Below are 26515 nucleotides of genomic sequence, written 5' to 3'. Positions count from 1 at the left end.
TAGCGGAAGAATGTGGAAGTTGGAGTACGCACAGATTCCTGCATCTGGATTTTTCTGTGCGTAAACACATTTCGGCTTTTGTGCTTACGCCATGTTATAGTGCGAGTTCTACGCACGGCGTTATACATGAGGCCCCTGCTGTTTGCCTGGAGGCAAAGTAAGCTGTGAATTGTTGCATGTAGGGATTGCGTCATTTTACTGTTGATACAGTGGATAACATGACTCATAACATAACTAATAAATCTGAATAATTGGGCACCAGAATTTTAAGAAAAATTACAGTGCCACAAAGTATTACTCTGTATTGGCACAGTGTAGCACTAAACTTTCCCTCAGCAGCCTTTTAAATAAAACATAACAACTAACACGTTTCAATGGCTTAGCTCAGATAGCTTGGAAGTCATGAACGAAAACCGAAAAAATATGCAACAAAATGAGAAAACTCTCTTTCAACAGTACTTTTACAACTCATTAGGAACATTGAAATATTTGAATAGCTTGGATGTAGTGAATCAAAACATTTTGTAAAACAGTAATTCTAAACTAATGTAACAAAACGAGTAGACACATATGCTTCCAAAATAATTTAAGAGCTATCCATACCTGTTTTGTGCCAGAATTTAATATGCTTTATCCCAGCCGTTACAAGTTTGTCTGGAATGTATGGATTTATCTTGATGACAAAAATTTTGTCTTTACTTCCCCTGTTAAGAACACAAAATAATGGCAACGGTTGTTACTTTGAAAAACCTGGCAAACACAAAGATCTGTTTTAACAAAAAATTACAGTACAATGACTAATTTTTTAAATTAACCTTATTTGTGTCCTCTTTCTAACTTCATCCCAAGGATTTTTTGGAAGAACTACTGTCTTTGCAAACATGAAAACATTAGAGCAGTTTTTATGAGAACAGGCCATTCAGCGCAATACAGCTTTTCGATGCTATTCACCTGATTTCTCCACTAGAACAATTTTGATGAGAACAAGTTAGTCATAAATGGAAGTGTCAGTCTTAGAAAAACATGCACACATAGCGTAAATTTTTCAAATATGAATAAGGCTAGGTATAAGAACCACTGCAGTTTAATAAATCACTTTCATACTATTAAATTAACAAAACAGATTCGTGTAAAATGTAGCTTGCACTATCCTACAGACAATAACAAATGATTGAAAACAATCCATGGAGTATAAAAAATAATAAGCACCAAAAGCTGATTATCAGATAGATAGATAGATAGATAGATAGATAGATAGATAGATAGATAGATAGATAGATAGATAGATAGATAGATAGATAGATAGATAGATAGATACTTTATTAATCCCAAAGGGAAATTCACAAATTCTTACATTCTGCCTTATTTTTGTTCTTCTTTTAAATAATACAAAAATGTAGAATAAACTTCTGTATGAAAAATGTGAAAGAACTCTGAACCAGCTGGTTGTGTTATAAATCAGTAAACTATTTCCTGGTACACTTAACACACTTTTAGTTGTGTTAAAGTTTAAGTTTGACCTTACTGTCATATGTAGAGAATATAGTAACATTCATTCTTGTGATTGTGACATGCAACATGCTGACACTGTATGCTGCTGAATTTGTACAGATCAGCTTTTATGGACTAAAATATATGAACTGCACAATTCTAGCATGGGTGGCATGGTGATGAAGTGGTAGCACCACTGCCTCGCAGTAAAGGTAGCCCAGGAAACCACGTCCTGGGTCGTCCCTGCATGGATTTTGCATGTTCACCCCCTGTCTGCGTGGGTTTCCTCTGAGTGCTCCAGTTTCCTCCCACAGTCCAATATCATACAGTTAGGTGACCTGGCATCACTAAATTGTCTGTCGTGTTTGGTTGGGGTGAGTGTGTGTGTTTGCCCTGCAATGGACTGGCATCTTGTTCAGGGTTTCTTCCTGCCTTGGTTCTCCATACTGGCTCAGATAGGCTCCTGCAACCTAGTTCAGGTCTAAGGGGGTAGAAAATGACTGACAATTGTAGCACTTGTTATTCATAGTCCATTTTTATTGCTTGCTTCATGATGCTGAATTTCTAATGCTAAAGAACAATACAGTCATAGATTGATTCGTGCTCATTCAACGTGTGCCAGGACCAGTCCTTCTTATATCCTACAGTCAAGAGGTGGGCTGCAGAATTCTGTGATGGCAGGATATCTCTTAAAGATGACCCAACTAGTGGTTGTCCACAGCAACAGAACAATAAGTAGCCAAGTGAACTGCTATGGAGCATTAATGAGTAAATGTGAATGATACAGCAGTTACTATGAAGAATAGTTATGGGTCAGCTGAAACCATTTTTTATGGAAAATAAGACGTGACCAAGGTCTGTACACATTCATGTCCCCAAATGCCAACCCTTGAAATCAAGATTGTTCACACCTAGTGACCCAAAGAGAATCCTGAGCTATGGGGTCAGACTGGAAGAAATTCAGGAAATAACCTTTTACACATCACTATGGCCCAGAGTCCACACAACAATTGACATAAAGGAAGTATAATGATTGGAGGTCAAAGACAGTGCTATAAAGATCAGGACTCTAGGTGTTTTTTGGGTTTTCAGGGCTATCATGATGGCCCATTCCAATAACTATATGTACTTGTGCACCAATATCAGTTACCTAAACCATGGAAAGAACCTAGCCTGAGATGTGAGGAGACCCTTGAGTACAGTAACCCCATTTGACATGGGTGCAGCTATGTAGACTAAAGAGTAAACTAGAGCACTGTGATGCATGTTTGGGGAAAGAGGCTAACACTTCCTTTCCCATCATGTGGACATCAATTTGGATCTAAAAAATAAAAAACCAAGAGAAGTGACAGATTTGGGATCATTGCACTTTAATAAGACTGTGAGTACCCCAAAACTAGGAATACATGGATGCTCCCTACTATTAGAGTTGAGTTCAAGTATGAAAGGGGGCAAAAATGTTTATTTGGGAAAGACAGAAAAGGGTAAAAAATATAAAGTGGGCATGGGTAATGTACAAACCTTTACATGGTGCTTGAAACTATGAGGTCTGGTCACCAGTGAAAATACATAAAATAGAGGAAAGGGATTTTATTTCTTTACTATTTTGTTTAAATGCATTTCTTTAAATGGTGTGAATCAGGTATGATTTTAGAAGACAATTCATAGGTTCCTGTTCATATCCTGTGGTTTGGTGCTAGTTGTGTCACTTTAAGAGAAGTGCCATGAATACCAGATACACATTTAGTTCATCCTACATTATATTTTTTTATGAGCAATTCCTGAAGATATAACTTGTCAAGTCATCTACCATCAAAGTCATATGCAGACTCTTACACCTCATAATGTGGCCCAAATTTCCTTATTCCTTCTCTTTACTACTTCAATTAAGGCTTGACTTTACTTTACCACATAGATTTCAATGTGTATTTTAAACTCACCTCAAAAATGCACAGATGACAATGAACTCATTGTAAATTGTGTAATAAACACTTCATACACATTCTCTTAAAATTATTCACAGTTTAGAGATAAAATTACCTCTCACCCTCAAACTGCAAGCAATACATAATTTCTACAGTATTTCAAGTCTGCTCCTTATATTGAATGCATTTTAACAAAATTTTTAAAAAGATTTAGATACAGTATATACAAGAGTTGTGACACAGAATGCAGCTTTGCCATCATGCAGCATTTGGACCTTGTAATTCACTCTGGACTGACTGTCATTGACATGGTCTGTAGGCGTATGCTCTGCCGGTGTTGATGTAACTCCACTGAGGGTTTAGTGTCCCCAACAGTTGACCATCTCTGAACTAGTCTTGTGCAAGTGAGGGTGCTGAAAGCTTTACAATGAACTGGTGTACCATCCAGGGCTCTTTCCTGGACCCTGAGATGAGGAATGTGAAGAAAAAAGCAACTGATAGAGAGATGAATGGATGGGTAGACATATATATTGTAGAAATATTTTTTCAATACTCCTTCTTTAATGTTTCAGTGAAGTAAAACCCATTTATACCTGATTGCTGATAACTTTTCTCCCTTTCTCCAGTCCCACAGAACAATAGTATGATTATCATCAAGGCCAACAGAAGCCAACCGCTTTCCATCCGCTAATATCAAGAGAAAAAAAATTGGAGAGTGTTAAGTCCCTTTAGCAGGTTTAAACCTGACAGATACAACTTTATTTAGAGAGAACTGTATTTGTCCCCCGGGGTAAAATTAGCATCTTTGATACTTTTATACTCAATTGCATGACCTTCGATGTAATACATATGCATACTCAATGCAGACAGTTTTACAAAGTAATGCTGGTTGTTGTCTTCTAAACACAAATCAGGACTGTACACATAGTGTTTTGCTACTCTATAGAATTATTAAAAATCATGCAACCCATTCTTCACACATTTTTATTTTTCAATCAACCAATGTAATTGAAATAATAAAAGAAAAAAATACTATTACAACATCTACAAAGTTATGTGTGTCTGATGTGTTTCCTGTTTGTGATGCTGCAGATTTGTTACTCTGTCATACAAAGGCATCCGTGTTTTAAGCAGTTATGTGCATCATACAAGCTCTGACAGTGAAGGAGTTCACAGGACGTCTCATTGGCACACTTTGTTCTCATAGTAAAATGAGAGGTCAGTTTGGTTAAATGGTGAGAGGGAATGAGCTCACTCTCCTCGCCACAGCTAAGGTTCATTGTCCGCTACAAATCACATTGCTACAAAATCTTTTTGTTAGAATATTATGCTCTACAACACTTATAAAATCATGGCAGAAGCCTGGTTTATAGCCACATGTCTGCAGTCGCACAATTAAAATTTCACCTCCTGCTCTTGTGCAACTTAGTAGCTCTTCCAGTCTTGCTACCAATAAATCTACAATTAAAACTTTCATTAAAAATGCACCTGTCACTCTTTACAATGTCAAATACTTACTAAAGTACACAAGACATACCACTTAAGCAAAAAGCAAGATGATAAAGGGCAAATTAGGATAAATGATATAAATGGTAAATAAAACAGAAATTAACACCAGGAAGGGCCTACAATAGAATAAAAAGGCTGAATTTACATAGCACCATTTTGCCAACAGCATTTGACAGACACAACACAAACATCATCATCATATGGTACATAATGGAGAGCTAGGGAATTAAAAAATGCATACATGTACAATCTTAAAGGCACGGGAAAACAGGGTTCAGAATAATAAAACCAAGGAAACCCACAGACAAACTTAGCAGAAAAATCCAGGAAAACAAATTCAACTCCTACTTCCCTCACACCTTTTCAAATATTTTATGTATTCCCATATTTCTAAAACCAAATGACATTTAAAATCTTAAAGGTAATTCTTTGACAAATCAAGCCCACATTCAAATGCTGGATAATAAGCCCCTTCTCTAATGTACAAAAAATTCAGTAAATAATAAGAAAGCTCACACTCATTAACATTAAGGTACCTTGGATATCACATTAAAAACATGCATGAAAAAATGTAAAGTTTAGATCAACCAAACCTCAGTGCAGGGCAGCATTGTACCTCATTGTGTGCAATTTAAAAATACATAACGTCACAAAAGTTTCAAACTCAAATTTGTATTTACCATTGTCTCTATCACTTTGATTTATAGGGTCACTAGCTGGGCTGGGTGTCTAAGAGGAGTTGAAATCTAAGTAATCAACGTAAACCTCATTGTTAACGTTTGCAGTGCATCATCATCTACTGGAAAGTATTTTGTAGTGCATATAGTAATGTTTGTGATGTGCCATCTGTTAGAATGACAAATGCATTGCATATGTTTCTCTTACATGCCATTTGGTATGAGATTTGTAAGAAAAGTATTGATGTTTGTGATGCGCCATCTGTTGGCATGATAGAGACATAGCAACCAGACAGACACACAGATACACAGACACTTGCCATTTTATTATTTTTATTGTCATGTGCATAGAGTACAGTGACATTCTTGCTGGCATGTGCTAGTCAACATGCAACACGTCACCACTCTACAATTCCACGATCAGTGAGCATAAAGACCTTACCTTGAAATTTTTGTCATCCTTACCTGCATATAAGCTAGTATATAGATTTAGAAAACAAACTATGATAAGAACATTATGCATTATTCACTATGGCAAATGTCCAATGCTTTATTAGCTATTTTTCCTTTTATTGAACACATTCAAATGTTTCTTTTGTGATGTTTATGTCTTAGATCTCCTAATGTGTCTCGTAATTTATATACACTGACATCACCAAGAAAGGTGAAGATCAGGTAATAAAATTATGAAATGCTAACAACTGTTGTTTCTGGCTAAATACTGTAATTGTTCCACTTCCTTCAAATTTGACTCTTAAAAGATGACTGAAAGACAATTGCATCAAACAAACAAAATTACATTTGCATTGAATGGTTTCTCCTAGTTACAGCAATATATTTTTACTTTTACATGCAATAAAAATGTGCTAAATTATAATCATCAATAATCGAGTAGGCAAGAGTTGATGACTCTTTTGATAAAGGTGTTTAACTATATAACAATCTATATGCACAATTGTCCATTTTCAAATCTATGTCCTCAACTATCTTTGTAAGGACTGTAAAGGCTGCTCTGCAAAACTGTGGATTGGAGAGGATGACACACCCACCTAACTCTACAGACGAGTGATTGCCCAAACTAGACGAAACATTTCATTTGACTAAAATAGAAATGCTTTGTGAACATTCAAACATGTTTAGTATTCTTAGTGATTATGTTGAAAAATACATTGATTTCACCCACTAGATTTAAGCTGAGGGTTATCTCCATTTCCATTTATATATTACTAGCTGTGTAAACCCGTGTTGTAAAAAGCTTGGGGTCCTAGTAACTACTAAAATTGTCGGAAAAAAATTGAAATTTAGAGATGTCAGGTAATTGAAAGGAAATACTCTGGGCATCTCTCTCCTAGCTTTTTCGCTTTGCCAAAATGCTCACATCGCTTGTGCATTAGCGGGGGATGAAAAGTTTAATAGATACCGTTTTGCCAATGTTAGCAGCTAAGCAACTATGTCTTTCTTCTCAGGTTCCGTTTTGCTGAGGTGTTGGCCTCACTTGTGTTATTAGCGGCTAAATAAGTTTTCTGTTTCCTTGGAGGCGGAGCACGTACCCCAGGTCCACCTCTCACTTCTGGGCAGGGCAGACACACACACTTCCACACGAAGATGTTTATATACTGTATAAGATGTATAATAGGATATTGAAGAGTAGATGTAATTATTTTTGTAGCATATACTACACCACCAAATTATCTCTCTTTCTATTCCATTTGTATACTTGGAGATGTTGGGTTATCTAGTGACTTCAAAGTTCAACTGGAATACACAAGGCTGCATATTCAAACCTCATCTGTGGTTCTTAGACCTTGGGCTAGTTGTCTAACTTGGTATATGTGTTCCTGTGTTTGAACGACACGGGCAGATGGGGAGTGTCTGGTTATTGCATATAGCGCCGAAGTTACTGCTCTTTACCATTCTTTCCTCTGCATGTCCTGGAGTACAAATGAAACAGCATACAGCAACATGCGGGGACTGGCAGGAACACTCAATAAAACTGAATAAAAAGAAAAGCAAGTGACGGTGAGATACGAAGAAGGCAGCCTCACCAGCGTTTGTGTGTCAGAACCCGGTTTTTGGGGGGCTTTAGTATGCATCGTGGTACACTGCAGAGCTATAGCGCGTCTTTAGTGAAAACAGCCGTGTCAGATGGGGTTGTATGGATAGATTCTGAACGCGACTGAGAGAATGAAAAGTGAATTAAAAAAAAAGCTAACCTTTACAAGTATCATAAATTGCACTGGCTGTTACAGACTGAAATCAAATGTATGCTTTTATACTAAAATAGTAAGACTAAGAGCAGTTTACTTCTCAAAACGAAGGGGCGCAGGATCGAACTTGTGACCTTTTGATTCCCAAACGGGAACTGATTCTATTGAACCACGGAGGCAGTTACAATAAACGGCCGTCAATGTCGCATGTTAAGGCGGCTTTTTGTTTCTGCAGTTATATTTTTGAATAAAAGTGCAATTGTTGTGTTATTCTTGTGAAAATGTTTCTTTGATATTTGGACTTCAGGCTTCATACATTATATAGTTTATGCCTACATTTTGTCATCTACTACTAGAATATAAAAAACGTTTCTGTTTTAACAATGTGTTTACACAGATTACTGTAGAAACGGAACAGACATGAAATGCGTGTGTTCCTAACAACGATCTATTATTTCCACTCTAAAACTCCACTTCACTCCCAGATACTCAATCAAGGCATGAGCTGAGAGAAGTTCGTGCACGTTCTAAATTGGTGGGGGGATGGAATAGCCGGCTGCTCCTAGCTTCTCTTTATCAGCACATTTAGAAGACAAAGGACGCTGGCGGAGAGGTGTGAAGGGATTTAAGAAGCAATTTAAGGTGGGACGGAATTACGAGTTTTTTCGTAGGCTCTGGTAATTCTAGTGTTAAAAATGCAATATAAAATGGCTACAGCTTATTTGCACTTATACACTCGTGACTTACAGTATACCCTCTACTTGAATATTCTACACAGTGAACCCCTTCTGCAGTAGAAGGATATGGACGGAAAGTACAAATTAAATTTATATCTAATGAAGGTCTACAACCCTTTTTTGCATTACTTTATTTTTTTCTGCACCAGCAAATCACATCATATCAGCAAAAATGATAATGGAAAATCTATTTACAGAAATACAGTTTAATATATGCACAAACAGCATCTGCAACCAGTTTACACAATACCTGAGAAATCTACAGCACATACTCCATATTGATGGTATCCTTTTAAAACAGACAAGGGTTTTAACATCTCTGTCTCCCAGATATGAATCGAAGAGTCTCTTCCTACCTGTAAAAACAGACATTTATATGCCATAAAATTTGTATGTTGAAACAACTTAATTGAACATCATTTTCAGAAGGATTCTGTTTCTTTCATGATATCTCAACAGGGAACCGTGCACTTCAAGTGCTAACACCATTTTCCCTTTTTAATTAATTTTAACTGATTGAGAAGTATACAGTAAATTTGGAAAAAAGTACCAAGTATTTTTGTGACCAAATACAACAGAGAATAAAAAATACTGACAATATGAAATTTTACAAATATATTTAATCTACAGTATATTGAAACATTCAATTTTCAAAAATAAATCTAAAAAAATGTCATATATCAGAAAAAGGATTTTTTTTTAGTTTTTACAAAAACACAATATGTCTATATTAGCAATATACATATGATACATTTATCTAAAATAATAAAAAAGTAATAATTAAAAGACCAAGAAGAGAATGCTTAAAATATGGGGGACCAGTAAAGTAAAAGAGTAGCAGGAGGTACAAACAAGTGCAAAATATTTCCAGAAATTGACAGCAAAGTAAAGTATGTCATAAAGACTGCATCAAGCAGTTGCTCCAAAACATCAGGAAAGGTTTAGGAGGTGCCATTTAGGGCATAGCAAATCAGTCTTAACAGAACATACTGTATACCCTGTACTGACAGGCTTCTCAAAAAAATACAAGCTTTACCTGACCAGTTGCTACATAATCCTTCAACGGGTGAATGGCCAGACAGAGAATGTCATCATTATGTCCCAGATAGAAGCGCTGCGTGTTCTGCTGCCGATTGTACACAACACCCACTGCAGCCACATGATACACAATCTCTCCTGTCTGTGTATAAAACAGGTTGCTCCTACAGTCGTAGCCCCTATACCTAATTTGTTTAAACAGATACAAAGAAATAAAAAGGACTGTAAGTAAACATTTTGAAGAAGAAGTGAAATTTATCTACAAGGTAGACAGCTAGTTTGACAGAATCCATTACCCAACATTAATGAATTATATATTTTCTCAAAAGAAATACTGTAATTAGACCGTGATGCAAAAAGTGATTGACAGACACTGCAGGAATCATTTTTATTCAGTTTTAATCAAGCCTTTTTTTCATTTTTGAAGAATGTTCACTTTAAGTATTTCATACAAGCAGAAATAGAAGCAAGAATGGCTTCTAGCACAAAATTACAAGAACAGCCTGCTAAAACCATTTCTGCTCTTTATAAAACTTTAGATGATTAGTTTCTATAGGATTGTAAAACTTTAACACTGCTAATTTCTTTAATGTTCTACTACTATAGTAATTACATTTTAAAAAGTACAAAACTACAGTTTACAATTTACATTCAATTACATTACTTATCTATGTATCATGTTACTTTATTTGTTTCTGTAAATACTTAAGGAAATAAGCATACTATGATCTTAGTTCTGCGATGGACTGGCGCCCTGCCCGGGGTTTGTTTCCTGCCTTGCGCCCTGTGTTGGCTGGGATTGGCTCCAGCAGACCCCTGTGACCCTGTAGTTAGGATATAGCGGGTTGGATAATGGATGGATGGATGGATGATCTTAGTTCTTAAAGAAATATTTACTTTAGGGAAATTGAACTCCTGGATATATAAAGCAGTCCTATAGTTAAATTGAGGGTTGATTTGATCACTAAACCTCGGTAATGTTTTGAAGTTCACAAGGAAAATAAAAAAACCTCAGTTTTCATGAAAAAACAACAATTACAAAGTTTTGAGTCTGATCAATTACAAGAAGCGCCAGTAAAACTAAACATATTTTATTTTTCAACATAAATCCCATGAATGTTAATAATCTTAATATTAGGTTCCCAAAGTTTGCCTATGCTAATCATTAAGACATTTTGTCTTGTGTGTGTGATTATTTCTATGTAACTGACTTGATGCCCTTATCATTTCCACAGCAGGTCCCATATACAGTAGGTAAAATACCTAATTGGAGAGACAAATGCCAGTCACACAGGGAAAGTTCTGGAGTTTAAGGTGGGTTTGGTATTTCTTTGGACCCAGAATTTTGCTGATAAGCCATTGCAACTTGTGAACTGTAATCAGGGCCTCGTCATCAAGCAGAAGAGGAATGGTCGATTGTTTTCCAAGCCACTTTTTCTCTAAATAAGTGCCCTGAGCAGCAAAGTAAATCATCGCAGTACAGATCAGTTACGTTGGCCTTTTGTGACATGTAATCCATATTGACTACAACCTCAGTGTCATTATGCACATGATCTGGCCAGCACTAGCTTGAATCATGAATTTCTGTGATGGAATTACCATATTGTCATTACTTTTACTGATGTTTGGACTCATGGTCATAGTGATACAAGTTTTAATGCAGTTATGTAGCATTTCTCAAATTTCCCAAAATCCAAATGAATTAGCTAGAGACTCTCCTTGAAATTGTGGATGTGGTGATGCTTCATCTCAAGAGTCAACATTGAAACCAATGTGTACAGACTTGGTTCGAGTTTCATTGTTCACGAAGAATAGATTGATAGATTAGAACAGAATAGATAACCCTAATTTCCCCATCACTCTTCAATGTGTTGCTCAAGGGTGGCAACATTTTGTTCTGTTGTTGAATTTAAAGGCTGGTCACATCTTTGGTGAACATCTTTGGAGAACACATTCTGCAGTTCATCTCTTGAATGTGGCATTTGAATGGGGACCTGTCCTCAGTGATTGATGAGAATGATAATCACCCTTTGTATATCTTTTGAGTTAGGAGCCATAACATTTTAAAAATAGGGCATGGCTAACAGTACCATACTTCCTGTAGTTGCTGTAACTGCACTAAAAAAAAACCAGAAAGTTTAAATATTTCATCCATCCATCCATTTCCCAACCCGCTGAATCCGAACACAGGGTCATGGGGGTCTGCTGGAGCCAATCCCAGCCAACACAGGGCACAAGGCAGGAACTAATCCTGGGCAACCCACCGCAGTCAAATATTTCATTCCAATAAATATTTCTCTGCACTGAAACAAGCATTTCTGTATTCCTAGATGCCCAGCAACTTAATGTTTCTTACCCGTGTATAAAGTGAAGTCGAATGCTATTGCCAGGTGCCTTTTCTCTCTTTTTTGTTGTTGATGCTCTGTGTTTTTCTTTGCATTGTTCTTTGAGCTGAGGTAGATCATCTTTATAAACCTTATTAAACAGAAGAAGAAGAGTTTATTAATTTTTTAAAAATAAAATGTGGAGCACAACAGGTTCTCTAGTCATAACCTCAAATCTCTTTATAAACGACTTTCATTGTGATATTATTTTCAGGCATACATAAACAATCAGTTGCATTTTATTATTCTAAAAGCTGCTATATATGGAATGAAAGACCAGGCTGGTTTAATTAACACTTATTCGTTGTAAAGGTTGTGCTGCATCCTTTTTTGAGGAAAAAAAATAACACTCCTCGCACTGTCAGGTGATGTCTTGCCACTTTAATTGGTGCTTCATCTTTATGGCAATATCACAAGCAATTACAATTATTTGTCATCAATAACTTTCCTCAACAAAAGTGGGAACTAAACATCCATATGATCCATTATCACTCAAAATAGAGTTTTTATATTCCAGGATTTAGTGGTAGTTGATAAAAAGACAATCCAGACATTCTGGGAGTTCTCCATTTGGCCTGATTCATCCCATCACTGACTGCAAATATTAGAATAAGATTTACTAGGCCATTTTAAATTTGGTGATTTTCATTTGTTTGTTAAAAGTCAAAAAGTTATATTTTTCCTCAAAACAGAATAACTCTGTTTTGCTTTAACTATCTTAGTCTTTACTATCCCATTTGCTAACAGAACAATGGACTGAAACATAAAGGATTAAATTATTCAGGAAAAAAATAAGATGATACTAACTTGCCGTCTGTATGAAAGCTGTGTTTCTTGTTCAATTTCTGAATCCATCTCTGGCACATCTGACTGATCAGAATCTGACTCTTCACTGTTGGATTCTGCTAAAGTTTCTGCAACCAAAATAAAAGAATAAGGATGGGAATATTCAGCAAAGAAAGAACCAGGCCGAGATAAGAATGACCATCCATTGTGCAGCATACTCAAACTGGGTCAATTTACTGAGGCCAGTCAGTCTAACAGAGTGTTTATGAATTATGTTAAATAAACTAGATGAGAACATGGAACCATGAGCTAGCATTCAAGTGCTAAGTACTGGCAATGTTGTCTGATGAGCTGTTACCCTGTCATGATATTGAGCTGTTACTCCCTCCTGACACCTCACCAAATTAAAAAACTAAATACAAACAGTTACTTCTGCAGAATACAAGTTTAATTTCCTCACTGCTGACAAAATGTTTTACCAAAATGCTGAAATTCAATGAGAAAGCAACAAAAGGATATGATCAAAGTGGATCAAATGATATTATCTATCTGGACTTTCACAAAGAATTTGATAAGGGCCACATGAGAGGTTGGGCATCAAACTAAAAGAAGTGGGGGTACAGGATGTTGTTTGTAGATGGAAGCAAAACTGGCTCAGACACAGCAAGCAGATGGTGATGGTGCGAGGACCCTTATCAGAATTGGCCAATGTTAAGAGTGGTGGTCTGCAGGGGTCTGTGCTTGGGTTGCTGCTATTTTTAACTTAGTTAAAGATTTCAATAACAATACAAGTAACAAGCTGGTTATGTTTGAAGATGACACCAAGGCAGGTGGATTGGCATATAATCTGAAATCCACTGAATCATCACAGAGGGACTTGGAGAACATATAGGATTGGGCAGAATTATGGCAGATTAAATTTAATGAAAGTACATGTAAAGTATTAGGTGTAGGAAGTAAAAATGTTGAATACACAATGGGAGGTCTGAAAATTGAAAGTACACCATATGAGAAGGATTTAGGAGTCATAGTAGACTTGTCACTAGTATGCTAGTAGGTTATGCTCAAGCTTTATAATGTACTGTTGAGGCCTCATCTGGGGTATTTTGAGCAGTTTTCAGACTACAAAATGACATAGCAATGCTGGAAAAGGTCCAGAATAGAGCAACTAGGCTTAATCCAGAGCTACAGGGGATGAATTATGAGGAAAGATCAAAAGAGCTAAACCTTTTCAATTTAAGTGAAAGAAGAGCACAAGAAGACATGACTGTTTATAATTATGAAGGGAATTAGTACAGTGGATTGAGACTTTTAGATTTTAAAATGAGTTCAACAAGAACACAGGGACACAGTTGGAAACTTGTTAAGGGTAAGTTTTGCATAAACATTAATAGATTTTTCTTTACATAGAGAATCACAGACACGTTGAATAAGTTACCAAGTAATATGGTAGGAAGTAGAACTATAGGGACCTTCAAAAGTAGACTTGATGTTATTTTGGAAGAATTTTGTGGTTAGGACTGGTGAGCTTTGTTAGGCTCAATGGCCTGGTCATGTCCAGATTATTCTAAATTTTCTAAGTCTCTGTCAACGATATATTGTTTACTTATTCTATTTGGTAATCTTCTGAAATGTTTTCCTTCTATTCTTTTTATTAAATTTTTGAACATAAATAACATTAAAATAAATGACCCAACAGTATTTACAGTCTCTGTTAAAGGAATGCTCAACCCAAAAAATATGCTTTTTTTATATGTTAGTTATGCCATGTACTTTGTCTCTGTCAACAATACATTCATCCATTTTCCAACCTGCTGAATCCGAACACAGGGGTCTACTGGAGCCAATCCCAGGGCACAAGGCAGGAACCAATCCCGGGCAGGGTGCCAACCCACCACAGGACACACACAAACACCAAGCACTCACTAGGGCCAATTTAGAATCGCCAATCCACCTAACCTGCATGTCTTTGGATTGTGGGAGGAAACCGGAGCGCCCGGAGGAAACCCACGCAGACACAGGGAGAACATGCAAACTCCATGCAAGGAGGACCCGGGAAGCGAACCCAGGTCTCCTAACTGCAAGGTAGCAGCGCTACCACTGCGCCACCATTTTTGAACATAAATAAAAGTAAAATAAAACATAAAATGGAAATAAATTAAGAAAGCACTCCCCAGTTGTTATTACATATCTGTAAATGGGAAAAGTAGTCATTCAGTCTCTACTGTATAACTATATCTTTAAAAATCAGTTTACAATCCTAGCTTGTCTTGAATTGGAGAATCCATAGTGTACTTCTACCAATCTTTAAAAATAAGAAATATTACTAATAATATCCATAGTGCCAGTCACTGCTATATTTGAGACATTCTTAGAAGCTTGGGAGATAATTAGTTCAAAACATAAAACTTTTGGGGAAGGCCCTCAAATAAAAATCTTTGACACCTTAAATACACCACTAATAACTTGACCCTTCCTTCCATCTTGGTATCCCCCTTATATTTAACTGTTGTGACAGATTAAGGGCTCTCTTGCTCCCTTGAACCCTCAGACCACTCGTCAGACACCAGGTAAATGTCCAATAATAATATTAATTATTATGAATAAGTGCACAAAGCACCTCCACCTCCCCTATACTTCAATAAACAATACAATAATCCAATAATAAACAATCCTCCAATCTCCCAGACGCTTTGCCACCCTGTCTCCCAACTCAGCTCGTCGTCTGGGAGCTGTCACAGTCCTTTTATAGTCCCTGACCCGGAAGTGTTCCAATCCCCAGTTCATGTGATCCTGATCACTTCCGGGTCAGATAAAAAGTCCTTTTCTTCATCCCGGAAGTATGTCACTTCTGCTGTCGCTTTGCCTATGACGCACTTCCGGGTTATAGGGCACATATGACTCTCTAAGCCTCCTTGCAGTGTCCTCTGTTGGCCCCTGGGGTATCCAGCAGGTTTGTAGGGGAAAACTCCATAGTCCATGATTCCCTGCTGGTATCCGGGGCACCTCCATGCTGCAGGGAGAGCTCCATCTGGCGGACCAGGGGTATTGGCCGGGATGAAAAGCCAGCCAAGGACCACACTATACACTCCTTAACTGCAAGTCACTTACCCCAGAATCATAAAAATTCTTATTTTTTTATTTTTTTATAGCAAATATTAATCAAAAACAGTTTTATTATTAAGTACTGTTAGAATATCTATTAGCTTTGATATGTTGATGGATTTCCATCTAAGCAGTATGACATTTTGTGGTGTGAATAGCATGTGACATACAAAAATCTTCCATCTGTTCGGTACAGTCTATACCCAAAGTAATCTCTTAAAAGTTTGTCAAATCCAGTTTACCCTTAAAGAATCTTTATAGACTCTTAGTTTCTGTAAAGTATTTGCATCTTGCCTATTTTTAATTTTTCATTTTTTAATCTGCTTAGCCTGAAGCCTCTTTAAAATGATTAGCCACGGTAGCAGTATGGAGCTCTGCATGCTTCTAGTAATCTCTGACAGTAGTAGAGAAACTCCTCAGTAAAGCATTTGCTACAAAATGAAATTGTGTATGTCATTCATGACCACTGCATGGTTATCAGCATATATTTAGCAGATGAATGTTTGTTGTCAGCAGTAAAGAATTCCTGGTTAAGCTTATTGATCCTGCCCACTTTCATATAATTCTCAAAGCTTCACACAATTTTCTTTATTCATGGGCTGTTTTTTCCTTAGTAACTGCTTTTGGTGCCCAATGATCAAATCACCCAACAGTATTTGCAGTTTCTGTTAAAGGAATACTCAACCCAAAAAAATATACTTTCTTTATATGTTAATTATGCCATGTACTTTGTAGTTATAGTCAGAGTTTGTAATTTTGGGTAGAGCATCCCTTTAATTACAAAAGATATATAAGAACTTAATTTAAATTATGATTATATGGAAGCTTTATTTCTGTCTCTTTTCTACCTACACTTTTTTGAGTAAGTAATCATATAAGGATCACATAATGGGAAAACACCACACCATACCATATTCTAAACCTGCTTAATCCTGAGCAAGGTCGTGGGGTAACTGGGGAAATGTACAGATGAACGGTAATGCACAAAGGAACAGGCAAAACAGAATCTGAAAGCAAAAAGCACACACAACATAGTACTTGTGACAGCCATTGGTCAAAGACTAAACACATCTCACAAACAGGTACTTTGTACACCATTCTAGTATGAGGGTTCCATAATGAAGAATGGCCCTCAGTGGGCGTATTTCAGCAAAATCATTGAATTGCTAGAAAGCTATTCCGTCATCTCACATCTTTATATATGGTAAGCAAATACTCCAGTGATTCATGGGCTGTTTTCTCTACATTGATTCAAAATCTATTATGTACATAATGGTTTTAATACAGGTTTTTCTTTTACCAATCAAAGCTGTCTCCACGAAAAAAATTGAACTGATGGCTTTCAAATACAGATTCAGTAATAGGATGTTAAATCTACATAAAATGCTCTCTCCATCCTTGCATTTACTTAATATATGTTCTATCAACTGGAATAAACCCTGGTGAGCTTATTTAGGCCCAATATGGGTTATCTATAAGATGAGTAATTGTACATAATCTGTTGCAAAACTAAACCTTAAAAACTAAAAAAGTAAGTTTTGCAGTTACGTTCTGAATCCATAAGCAGGGAAAACAGGAGCCTATCTCAGCAAGCACCAGCACAAAGCATGAACAACCTCTGGACAGGATGCCACTCTATCGCAGGTGAACACACACACATACACACAGACACCAGGACCCATTTAACAAAGCCAGTCCAACTAATTTGCATGTCTTTGGAGAACCCAGAGGAAAACTTTATATAAAGTATATAAAAATATCTCATTTGGGTTCAAATCTCAGACAAGCTGGCTTTTCTTTGGTATCTGCATGAGTTTATCTGCTGGTACTTTGGTTTACCTGCCAAATCTGAACAATATGCATGGTAAGCTAACTGGTAGTTCCACATTGGCCTGGTGCAAAGTGATGGTCAGGCAAACTATATATGGATTGGCCCCAGATTAAAATGGATTAAAGTGATTCATACAATGGACAAATGAGTGAATATTTTTCTTTAGTATATAAAGTATAAAGAACCAATAATCTTAATAATTGATTATCTTCAGACAATATTTTAAACACCGCTCTAAAATGTGCATTAATAATTAATGATATATTAATCATTAAGAGTTGAAAGCACTCAATCTAACACGGGTTTCTAATTTCTATTTGCATGTTGTATTGATTTGTTTTTTGAATTGCTTATTTGGAGTTTTTCTAGCTACAGTACCATTTATTACTTACATAGCCTTCACTAACACTGGAGTATGAATTTTCCACAGTATGCAAAGCTCTCCTTTGCATGAATGAAACAAGGCAATAGTTAGGTTCATTTTGGCAAAGCTGTTGCTTTTTAACACAAGTCAAAAATTCCACAGCTTTACTTCCTCCTGGTTATTATGTTAATCTGCATCCAGCCCTGCAAGCAGGTCCTCCAACTTGCAGGAAGATCTTGGGGGTTGGAGGCAGGATTGGCATTCCAGCCTCAGTAAAAAAAAAAAACTCAACACTGTTCCAATGTGGTGCTGAAGTGTCACCTTTTGCATGGCTGCACTTGGGTCCCAATCTGGGTGGTTTATCATGTGGTAGGTGTATCAGCACATGCTTCCAACCTACTGAGTGACAAATGATGGGTTTCAGCAATCAAATCAAGTTCATACATAAAAATGGTACTTTGCAATTATTTCACTGAAATTTTAGAATTGGAACTAGGTCATTACAGTAAAGTTTTTCAAACTTTGCCTCCATATTGTTATGGTTTTCAATCACCCTGTCCACACCATTAAGACTGAATACTGGCTTGACAGAAAACTCTTTAATCGAGCCCACCTTAAGTTTAAGATATAGGTGACTAAGATGATAATCACTGAGTTTCAGGATGCAGATGACTATGCCTCTTTGGTGTGTTCCACAAAAGAATTGGAAACTACTCTGGAACTCTTTGACAAACTTGAGTTAAGTGTTATCACATAAAAACTCATAACATAAGCCATTCCATCACTACTGCTTCTGGAACATTCTCTGAGTTAACTGGAAGCATCACTATAATATTCCCTGTGTCCTCATCAAAGCAAAGATGACCAAACTATGGTCCTGTAAAATCAACTCTGTTGGACAGGTCTCTCCATCATAATGGCCAGCACTCTTCTCTGCCAACACTGGTTCTGCATTACAAACAGAGTTAAGACTTAATAAGATCAAGACTGTTATGCTGTTAAGGCATAATAAGAACATTATGGCCAAAGGAAACAGTTTAAAAACACCCACAAGGTACACCTTACAAAAGGTCGAATCAAAATCACTAGCATGGCCACAGAACATCTATTACCGTGCTGCTTGATTAATCAGGCAGTGCTGAACTTTCAGACCAACTGCCTTTCTGATGAGACAGACAAAACACAGTAATGGAAGGAGATGAGGAGAACCCAGATTTTCTGGAAGCAGCTCTCAAATGGAACCTCCTGCCTTCACTGTTACAAGATCTGTGGCTTAAAGATTGCACTCTTCAGCCATTTAAGGACATAGACAAATAACATCAAAGGCATTATTCTAATTTTGAGCGACTCCTGAGAGACTGGGTGGGGAGGGCTGAGGTATTGTTTTTCTAGCAACCACTTCCCACTAGAATAAAATGTGGGATTCTGCCAGCATCCTGAAACTCTTATGTTCAGACCAGTCAGCAGAAATCTTCAAGAGCTGAAATTTTAGAGTGACCTCTTACAGAACAATAGTATCATTTATACACAGAGGGCACACTTTGAAATACTCTTCACGATGAATTTTGTGAAAATCAACCAGAAGACGTAAGCAACAGATTAGATTACCATTTTTGGACTGCTTACCTTTCCACTGGCTCAAAACTAAACACGGACAGCTTATAAAAAGGCATCCTAAATATGTGAATCTCATAGTCACTGAAAAATTAGTAATAAAATTATTCATTACTGTTTAGTCTACGTTGATTTATAAAGATTAAAGCTCAGTTTTCAGACCTCATGTTACATCTGCTGATGAAATAATCCTTGTCATTCCACCATGTTCTGTATTAATTAAAAACATGATTACTGTAACTCTGATTTATCCTAGCAGTTGCACAGTTATAGGACAACTGGGCAATATTTACTATATTCACAACAGGATAGGGTCAGTGACAAATGTGATTCAGTTGTGCTCCCGCAATCTCAACAGTACAAGATATCAATATTTTAGAATTCAAAGCAAGTTCCTTAGTTAATTGACAATCATATAAACCAGTGGTTCCCAATCTTTTTTGGGTCAGAGCCCATTTTTTCAAAGAGTGATTCGATAGCGCTCCCCTTGGGTGAGCTATACTATAATATATATTGAAAAACAAGCACAGATTTTAAAATTATTTTATTAGAAGATATTAACAATATTGGTGCATTGCTCAAAGTTTGATTAAAAATATATATATTATTAAAACAATGAATATAATATTATTAGTGAGAAGGCTTGGTGTGATGACACTAATTTGTCAATGTTTGGTACCATTTTTGTCATCAGCTATCTTAAATCGCAGCGTTCCACTATTGACAATCTGTTTCTTTTCTTTGTTAATAGATCTTTCCGCTAAATATGATGATGGGAATGCAATGAAAAACTCCTTTGCTGCAGCTCATAAGGCTGGATATAATATTGGAATTTGCCTTTGAAGCCAAAATTCTTAATATCCATTTTTTAATTTCAATTTCAACTCTTCATTTGTTGACAATTCTATTAGCTGCTCCTGCAGTGATAATTCTGCTATTTGTAGGTTTGAGGAAGGTCCCAGGACCCAATCTGGAATGATCATGTTAAGTAAATCCTGAAATCTAATTGTAAAATTTTCTTTAAGTGCTTCCAAATGCTGGTTATAAACCAGAATGTCGTCATCATTCGTTTCCACTGAAGAAAGATTTGGAAACTGATAAAATTGTCTTCAATCTAAATTTCGTTTGTACAAGACAAGTTTTGACACGAACGCAGAAATAGTTACCTTTGCTTTGATCAAATTCAAATCATCTCCTTGCAGCTGTAGATTTGTTTCATTAAATTGGTTGTATAAATCTGTCAAATAAGCTATATCATTCTTAAATTTCAATAAATTCTCTCTTAACGAATCATCTTTGTTTCCAAATAACTTTATAACTAATTCAAAGAGTTCGTAAAATCATTTTAGAAAGGTACCCTTTGACAGCCAACGAACTTCTGTGTGCAGTAGTAAACGATTGAAGTCTTCATCATTTTCATCACAAAGCTTTCCAAATAATCTATCATTGCGAGCATTGCTTCTGATCTTGTTAACTGCTGTAATTACATACTGTAGCGAGTGATGAAGGCGATCAGTAAGGTTTTTTGCAACCAAATGTTGTCGGTGAATCACACAATGCATGGCGACTACATTTGGTACTGCCTTGGCAAGCGAAGCTAGTTTTTAATAAGTAGGTCCATGTAAGTTATCCTTTAAATGTGATCTCTAGGTACCGCACTGTAACTTTAGGTTTACACTTGCTCTGAAGGAATTTCAAAACAATCTGGTATTGATAAAAAAACTTCTCACATATTTATAGTAATGTTCAATGAACCTGTCAAAACATGCATAGATTCGGTCCTCTGCATTTGCGTTAATCTTGTAAGGACTTACATGATCTGAGAATGCATTACTTGTGCAAACTTGTAAATATAATGTACCGATACCAACTATTAACTACGGACACGGGTCTTTCTTAATGGACATTTAGAATTATTAGTTGAAACATGTGTTTGATGATTTTTAGTATTAATCAAACTTTTCAGTGCGTTCTTACAAGTATTGCCCAAGGGGGCATCAGCTGGTCCTCAACGCCCCCTTAATATGTCTTGAACCAGAAATACCCCCTTAGATTTCTTCAGCCCCCATTGGTAGGCAGTACCGCCCCCATTGGGAACCTTAGATATAAACAAGATTTTTTGTAATGTTAAAATTTTAGTAATAAATAGGGAAAGGGTATGCCAAACAATGTAAGCTGACATAACTTTAGGCATTAAATCCACTGAAATCTATCATCTTATGGTCTACATTTCATAAACCACTGCTGGAATATGTCCCCAAAACAGTCATTATTTAGGCAAAATGAACTTACCACAAAAAGTAAAATAGCAATGAACATGAAGAACCATACCTTGAGGTGCTATATGAAGAGCTTCCTTAGATTTTCGTTCTGGAACAAACTTCCACTGAAATACAGAATGATCTGCTCCTCCAATAGTAATAACCCACTGATAGTCATATGACCACCTAGCATTAGTTATATGAGCAGAATGACCTAAATACTTTCTAAATTTTGCACCTATGGAAATTAAAGAAGATTTTATGTTAATTTATGCAGATATTTTATTAATATCTATTAAAAATAATATATTGTGCCCTGTTTAAACAGGTAAAGCTTATCAACAAAGGGCAATTTAAAAAAAAACACTGTATACGGCTATACACTTTTTAGCAACTCACATGATATTTAAATAAACTTTTATCATCTTTAATATAGAAATCCTAATAGTATATACTTTGCCTATACATTAATGTCAAGCTTCATCTATTCATTTTTTTATATATGGCAATCATGCTGGACTAGTGGGGTTTTACCAAATCTTCAATCATTCTACCCATCCTTTCCATGTTAACAGTTTGTCAAAAAGTAGAATGCTGCAGCAAAGAATAAAAACTTTCATTACACAAGATGACATGCATTTTCAGTAGTTAGACTGTTGAACAGTATGGACCCTGCAATGGTTTACTTATATCAAATTTCCTTAAATAATGTATAAAATATACAAAGGAGGTTCTTCTTCAGTGTTAATGTGTTGGCACATAAATGGTATGTGGAATACTATGAACATTTGTTCTTTCTGATTATCAACATTTTTTTCTATTTACTTCTACTTAATATGACCTAATTCCATCCATTATGCAACCCACTATATCCTAACTACAGGATCACAGGGGGTCTGCTGGAGCCAATCCCAGCCAATACAGGGCATGAAACAAACCCCAGCCCACCACAGGGCACACACACACACCAAGGCCAGTGTAGAATCGCCAATGCACCTAACCTGCATGTCTTTGGACTGTAGGAGGAAACCGGAGTAAACCCCCGCAGACACAGGGAGAACATGCAAACTCCACACATTGAGGACCCGGGAAGCGAACCCAGGTCTCCTAATTGCAAGGAAGCAGCGCTACCCACTGCGCCACTGTGCCGCCCATGACCTAATTCCTTTTTTCATAATGAAATAATAGAGGTTATCTTGACCCTGAATTGTCAGATATGTTGAATAAGAAGACAAGAAAAATGTGACTTTGTACACTACTGCGAAAAATGTTAAATAATAATTTTTGGCACTATCTTTTCTGAGAGAAGATTAATAGTTCCCTTGTTATTTCACAGTGATAAGTGTGGGTGGAATTTCTTGTAAAAGACATTAACATTTGATGGCACAACAGAGCCAGCTGGAAACACTGTGTAGTAGGAGATCAGAAATAATCCGGAAACATTATCATGAGTCTGTAGTTATTCAGCACAAAATAGCAATACAGCTAAAATGCATAGTTAATACACAGATCTGCCTTCTAAAAACAAAAACAAAATGTAAAATAAAATGCATTGCTGTACCTTCCATCAACCCTATAAATAATTCAAACACTCTGCAGCTATGACTAGTAGCACATACACTGGATATTAATTCTCTGAGTGTGTAACAGTATGGTAGATTCCTTCAGGATATGCCTTGTAAAGCCAGTGAGGTCTCTCATCTTCCCATCTTAATAACTTCTACCAAATTATTTTAAGAAAATTAAGAAAAGTTGTGAAAATTAACTCTAACTTAAAACATATTCTTTGACTCTTTATGTGCATTTTTTATTATTAAAGCAATACTTAACACAAATCATAATACAAAAACTCAAAATCATAGCATATAGTGAGTCTAGGTTTGGTGTGACAAGAAAAAAGTGATCAGATTTTCCAAGATAACACAAATCAAAGTACAGCATTACTTTTACATCATTAGTGTTGGCACATATACAGTTATATACCACTAAATAAACACTCCGGCAGGGACTTGATGATCCCTTTCATGAGATACCCTAGTCATATGGCTAACATTTTCACTCTAAATGTACTGGACTCACTGTAAAGTGGTGTGTGGCGCTATCATTGAAAAAGGACAAAGGTCCAAGTCTTTAGAGTCCGGGTGCTTCCTGTTTTGCTACATGGTTGCGAGACATGCATAATAACCAGTGACCTGAGATGAAGACTGGTCTCCTTCGGCACCGTGTCTATTTGGAGAATCCTTGGATACCACTGGTTTTACTTTGTGTTGAACAAGCGTTTGCTCATTGAGTCCCGAACGAGGCATATTTTCATAAAATATGTGCATTTTAGCTATGCCTAAAAATATATTCAGTTAGTGTACAAGTGATGTCAATGAACGACTTTCATTATTAGGGAGTGTCAGTTACACCAGCACCACACATTTGGAGCAACTTCCTCGAGAGTGATCCGGCCTACTGGATCCTCGTTGTTGTGGACCCGAGTGGCTGGACCAGGCCAAAGGGATGCCCACGTAACAGTAACACCTGTCTGCGGCAGATAGATGGTTATTTCCGGATTGTGGGACTGGGCCGTGTGTCTGCCTGGGGGGGTTGCCAACCAGGATCCTGAGCTGTTTCGTCATGTGGTGGGTGTGGCAATGTGCTTTCCCAGTGCATGCTCCCCAATTTGACCTGACCTGTTGTGCATTACAGACAAGAATGAGCAGCTAAAACAGGCAAGAAAATGGCCTTGTTTTCAATGTACCATCTAAAAAGGTAATAGATACTGTACCGGCACTAACCATTAATATTAATGGGTATAATTGAAAATGCTCAAGAAAATTTTTAGGTTGCAAGATTACAAACTGATTATTAAAAAATCTAAACTAACATAACTTAAAATATAGGTTTATGATCCATACAATAACAGCGTACATGTTACCCTAACTTCTCTAATACAAAAGACAAAAATGAGGCAAGTCAATGCCTCAAGTGTGTATTATTTATAAAATATATGGACTTTGCATGTTTTCCCTATGCTGGCATTGGCTTCTCCCATATCCCCAAAGATGTGCAGATTAGCTTCATTACCAGTTGAGTGTGGCTAGCCTGTGTGTACCCGTGCCCAGAAGTGTTTTCTGCTGTGTGTCAGGTACTGTGGAACAAGCTGTGCTCCCCATATTCCACAATCCAGAACTGGGGTTGAAGAATGCAACATTTTTATTTACTAATATAACAAAAACTACAGAAACTAGTGAAAAATACAAACCTTTTTTTAAACAGGGATATCGAAACAGTTTAACCAGCCCATAGTCATCAGCAGTTACTAAAATCTGATTTGCAAAGTTTGCATCAACTGAATTAATATCATTTATATCAGAATATTTAGGCCATATTCCATTAACTTCAGGACCCAACACGCATGTCCAAGTTGACCACTGAACAAGTTTAATTTCTTCTTTGTTAGTAACTTCTTTACCACCTGAGAGCAGAAACAGACAGGGAAGAAAGCATTTCTATGAATGAAGCATACAGCTAAAATTAAAGAGATTTCTTTATTAGTTAAAAGTTACATGATGGTACTGTACAATCCACTACAAGATTATGTTAACAATATCCAGTACGTACCACAAACATTAAGAAGGTAATATTGTTTAAACTCTAATGTTTTTCAGAGAAAACCGCATTATCACACACTCACAGAATATGCTGTAGTAACAACACTTACCTTTAAATATACCAAAGAAATATTACACCTCATGCAGCTAGAACAGCAGAAAATGTACTTGAGCTGGACAATTTCAATGCATTTATTTTTTTAACTTACCTTCTACTTTTCTGATTAAAGTAATATGATGAAGAAACAAAAGTTATTTACTCACAAAATAATTTTTGATAATGTACAGTAAAGGTTTTACAGCTTTCGATATTTACCCACCTGCTAGAACTTTTGGTATGCTTCTGTCCTGAATTTACTGCACTACTTTAAAATTGAACAAATTTATAACTGACATTATTTAATCACAATTACTTTCTGCTGGGTACACCTACTACAGTACCAAAAGATCCTGCAAACTCCGAAGATTCTGCCAAGTAACATGTATTAAGATTTTTTTGCTCTGTATTTTCTTACACAATGGGAATGATTTATATAGCTCTATGTTTACAAATTCTGCTTGCTGCACTCTAACATTATAATCCTGTCAAAGAAAATTGCATGTAAGTAGCAGAGACTGTAATATCAGTAATAACTGGTAAGTTATCAGCAGGTGCTAGAAAATTATAATGCATGAGCCATTACACAACACAACTTTATTGTCAGAAGACAACAACATAATATAAGAACAGGGCCTTTAAAAAGAGACAGTCACCATTATTTTAAAGGTAAATAGGTGTGGCTGACTGGCATTCTTAAGTTGATTGATGCGGATTTTCAAAAACAACAAGAATGTATCCTATTCTGTTCAATGCTTGTATGGACTGGGTGTTGGTCAAGGTCATGGGGTCCAGCAGCTGTGGGGCATCTGTTGGTGAAGAAAGATTCACGGATCTTGACTTTGCTGACGATGCTGTGATCTTCGCGGAGTCAATGGAGGCTCTGATCG

General features: G+C 36.5%; 1 protein-coding gene across 11 annotated transcripts in view; it reads right to left on the bottom strand.

Annotated features, from left to right (window-relative positions):
• Window positions 1-26515, bottom strand: part of eml5 (EMAP like 5) — a 311453-nt gene that overhangs the window by 78682 nt on the left and 206256 nt on the right. For all 11 annotated transcript variants that reach the window (XR_005631401.1, XM_039742327.1, XM_039742326.1 and 8 more), the window contains exons 10-17: window positions 25180-25392; window positions 22000-22167; window positions 12776-12882; window positions 11941-12059; window positions 9583-9769; window positions 8797-8902; window positions 4010-4103; window positions 604-704 (exon numbers count right to left, since the gene is read on the bottom strand). Coding sequence is in view for 10 of the 11 variants with exons in the window: in XM_039742327.1 (XP_039598261.1) it covers window positions 604-704; window positions 4010-4103; window positions 8797-8902; window positions 9583-9769; window positions 11941-12059; window positions 12776-12882; window positions 22000-22167; window positions 25180-25392 (1095 nt within the window). In the remaining variant the exon portion in view is untranslated. The remainder of the gene's footprint in view (window positions 1-603; window positions 705-4009; window positions 4104-8796; window positions 8903-9582; window positions 9770-11940; window positions 12060-12775; window positions 12883-21999; window positions 22168-25179; window positions 25393-26515) is intronic.

This window comes from Polypterus senegalus, chromosome 18 (genome assembly GCF_016835505.1).
Source record: "Polypterus senegalus isolate Bchr_013 chromosome 18, ASM1683550v1, whole genome shotgun sequence".
Taxonomy (NCBI): Eukaryota; Metazoa; Chordata; class Cladistia; order Polypteriformes; family Polypteridae; genus Polypterus; species Polypterus senegalus.
Note: the sequence above shows the minus strand (reverse complement) of the source record. Positions and strands in the feature narration are given on the sequence as shown.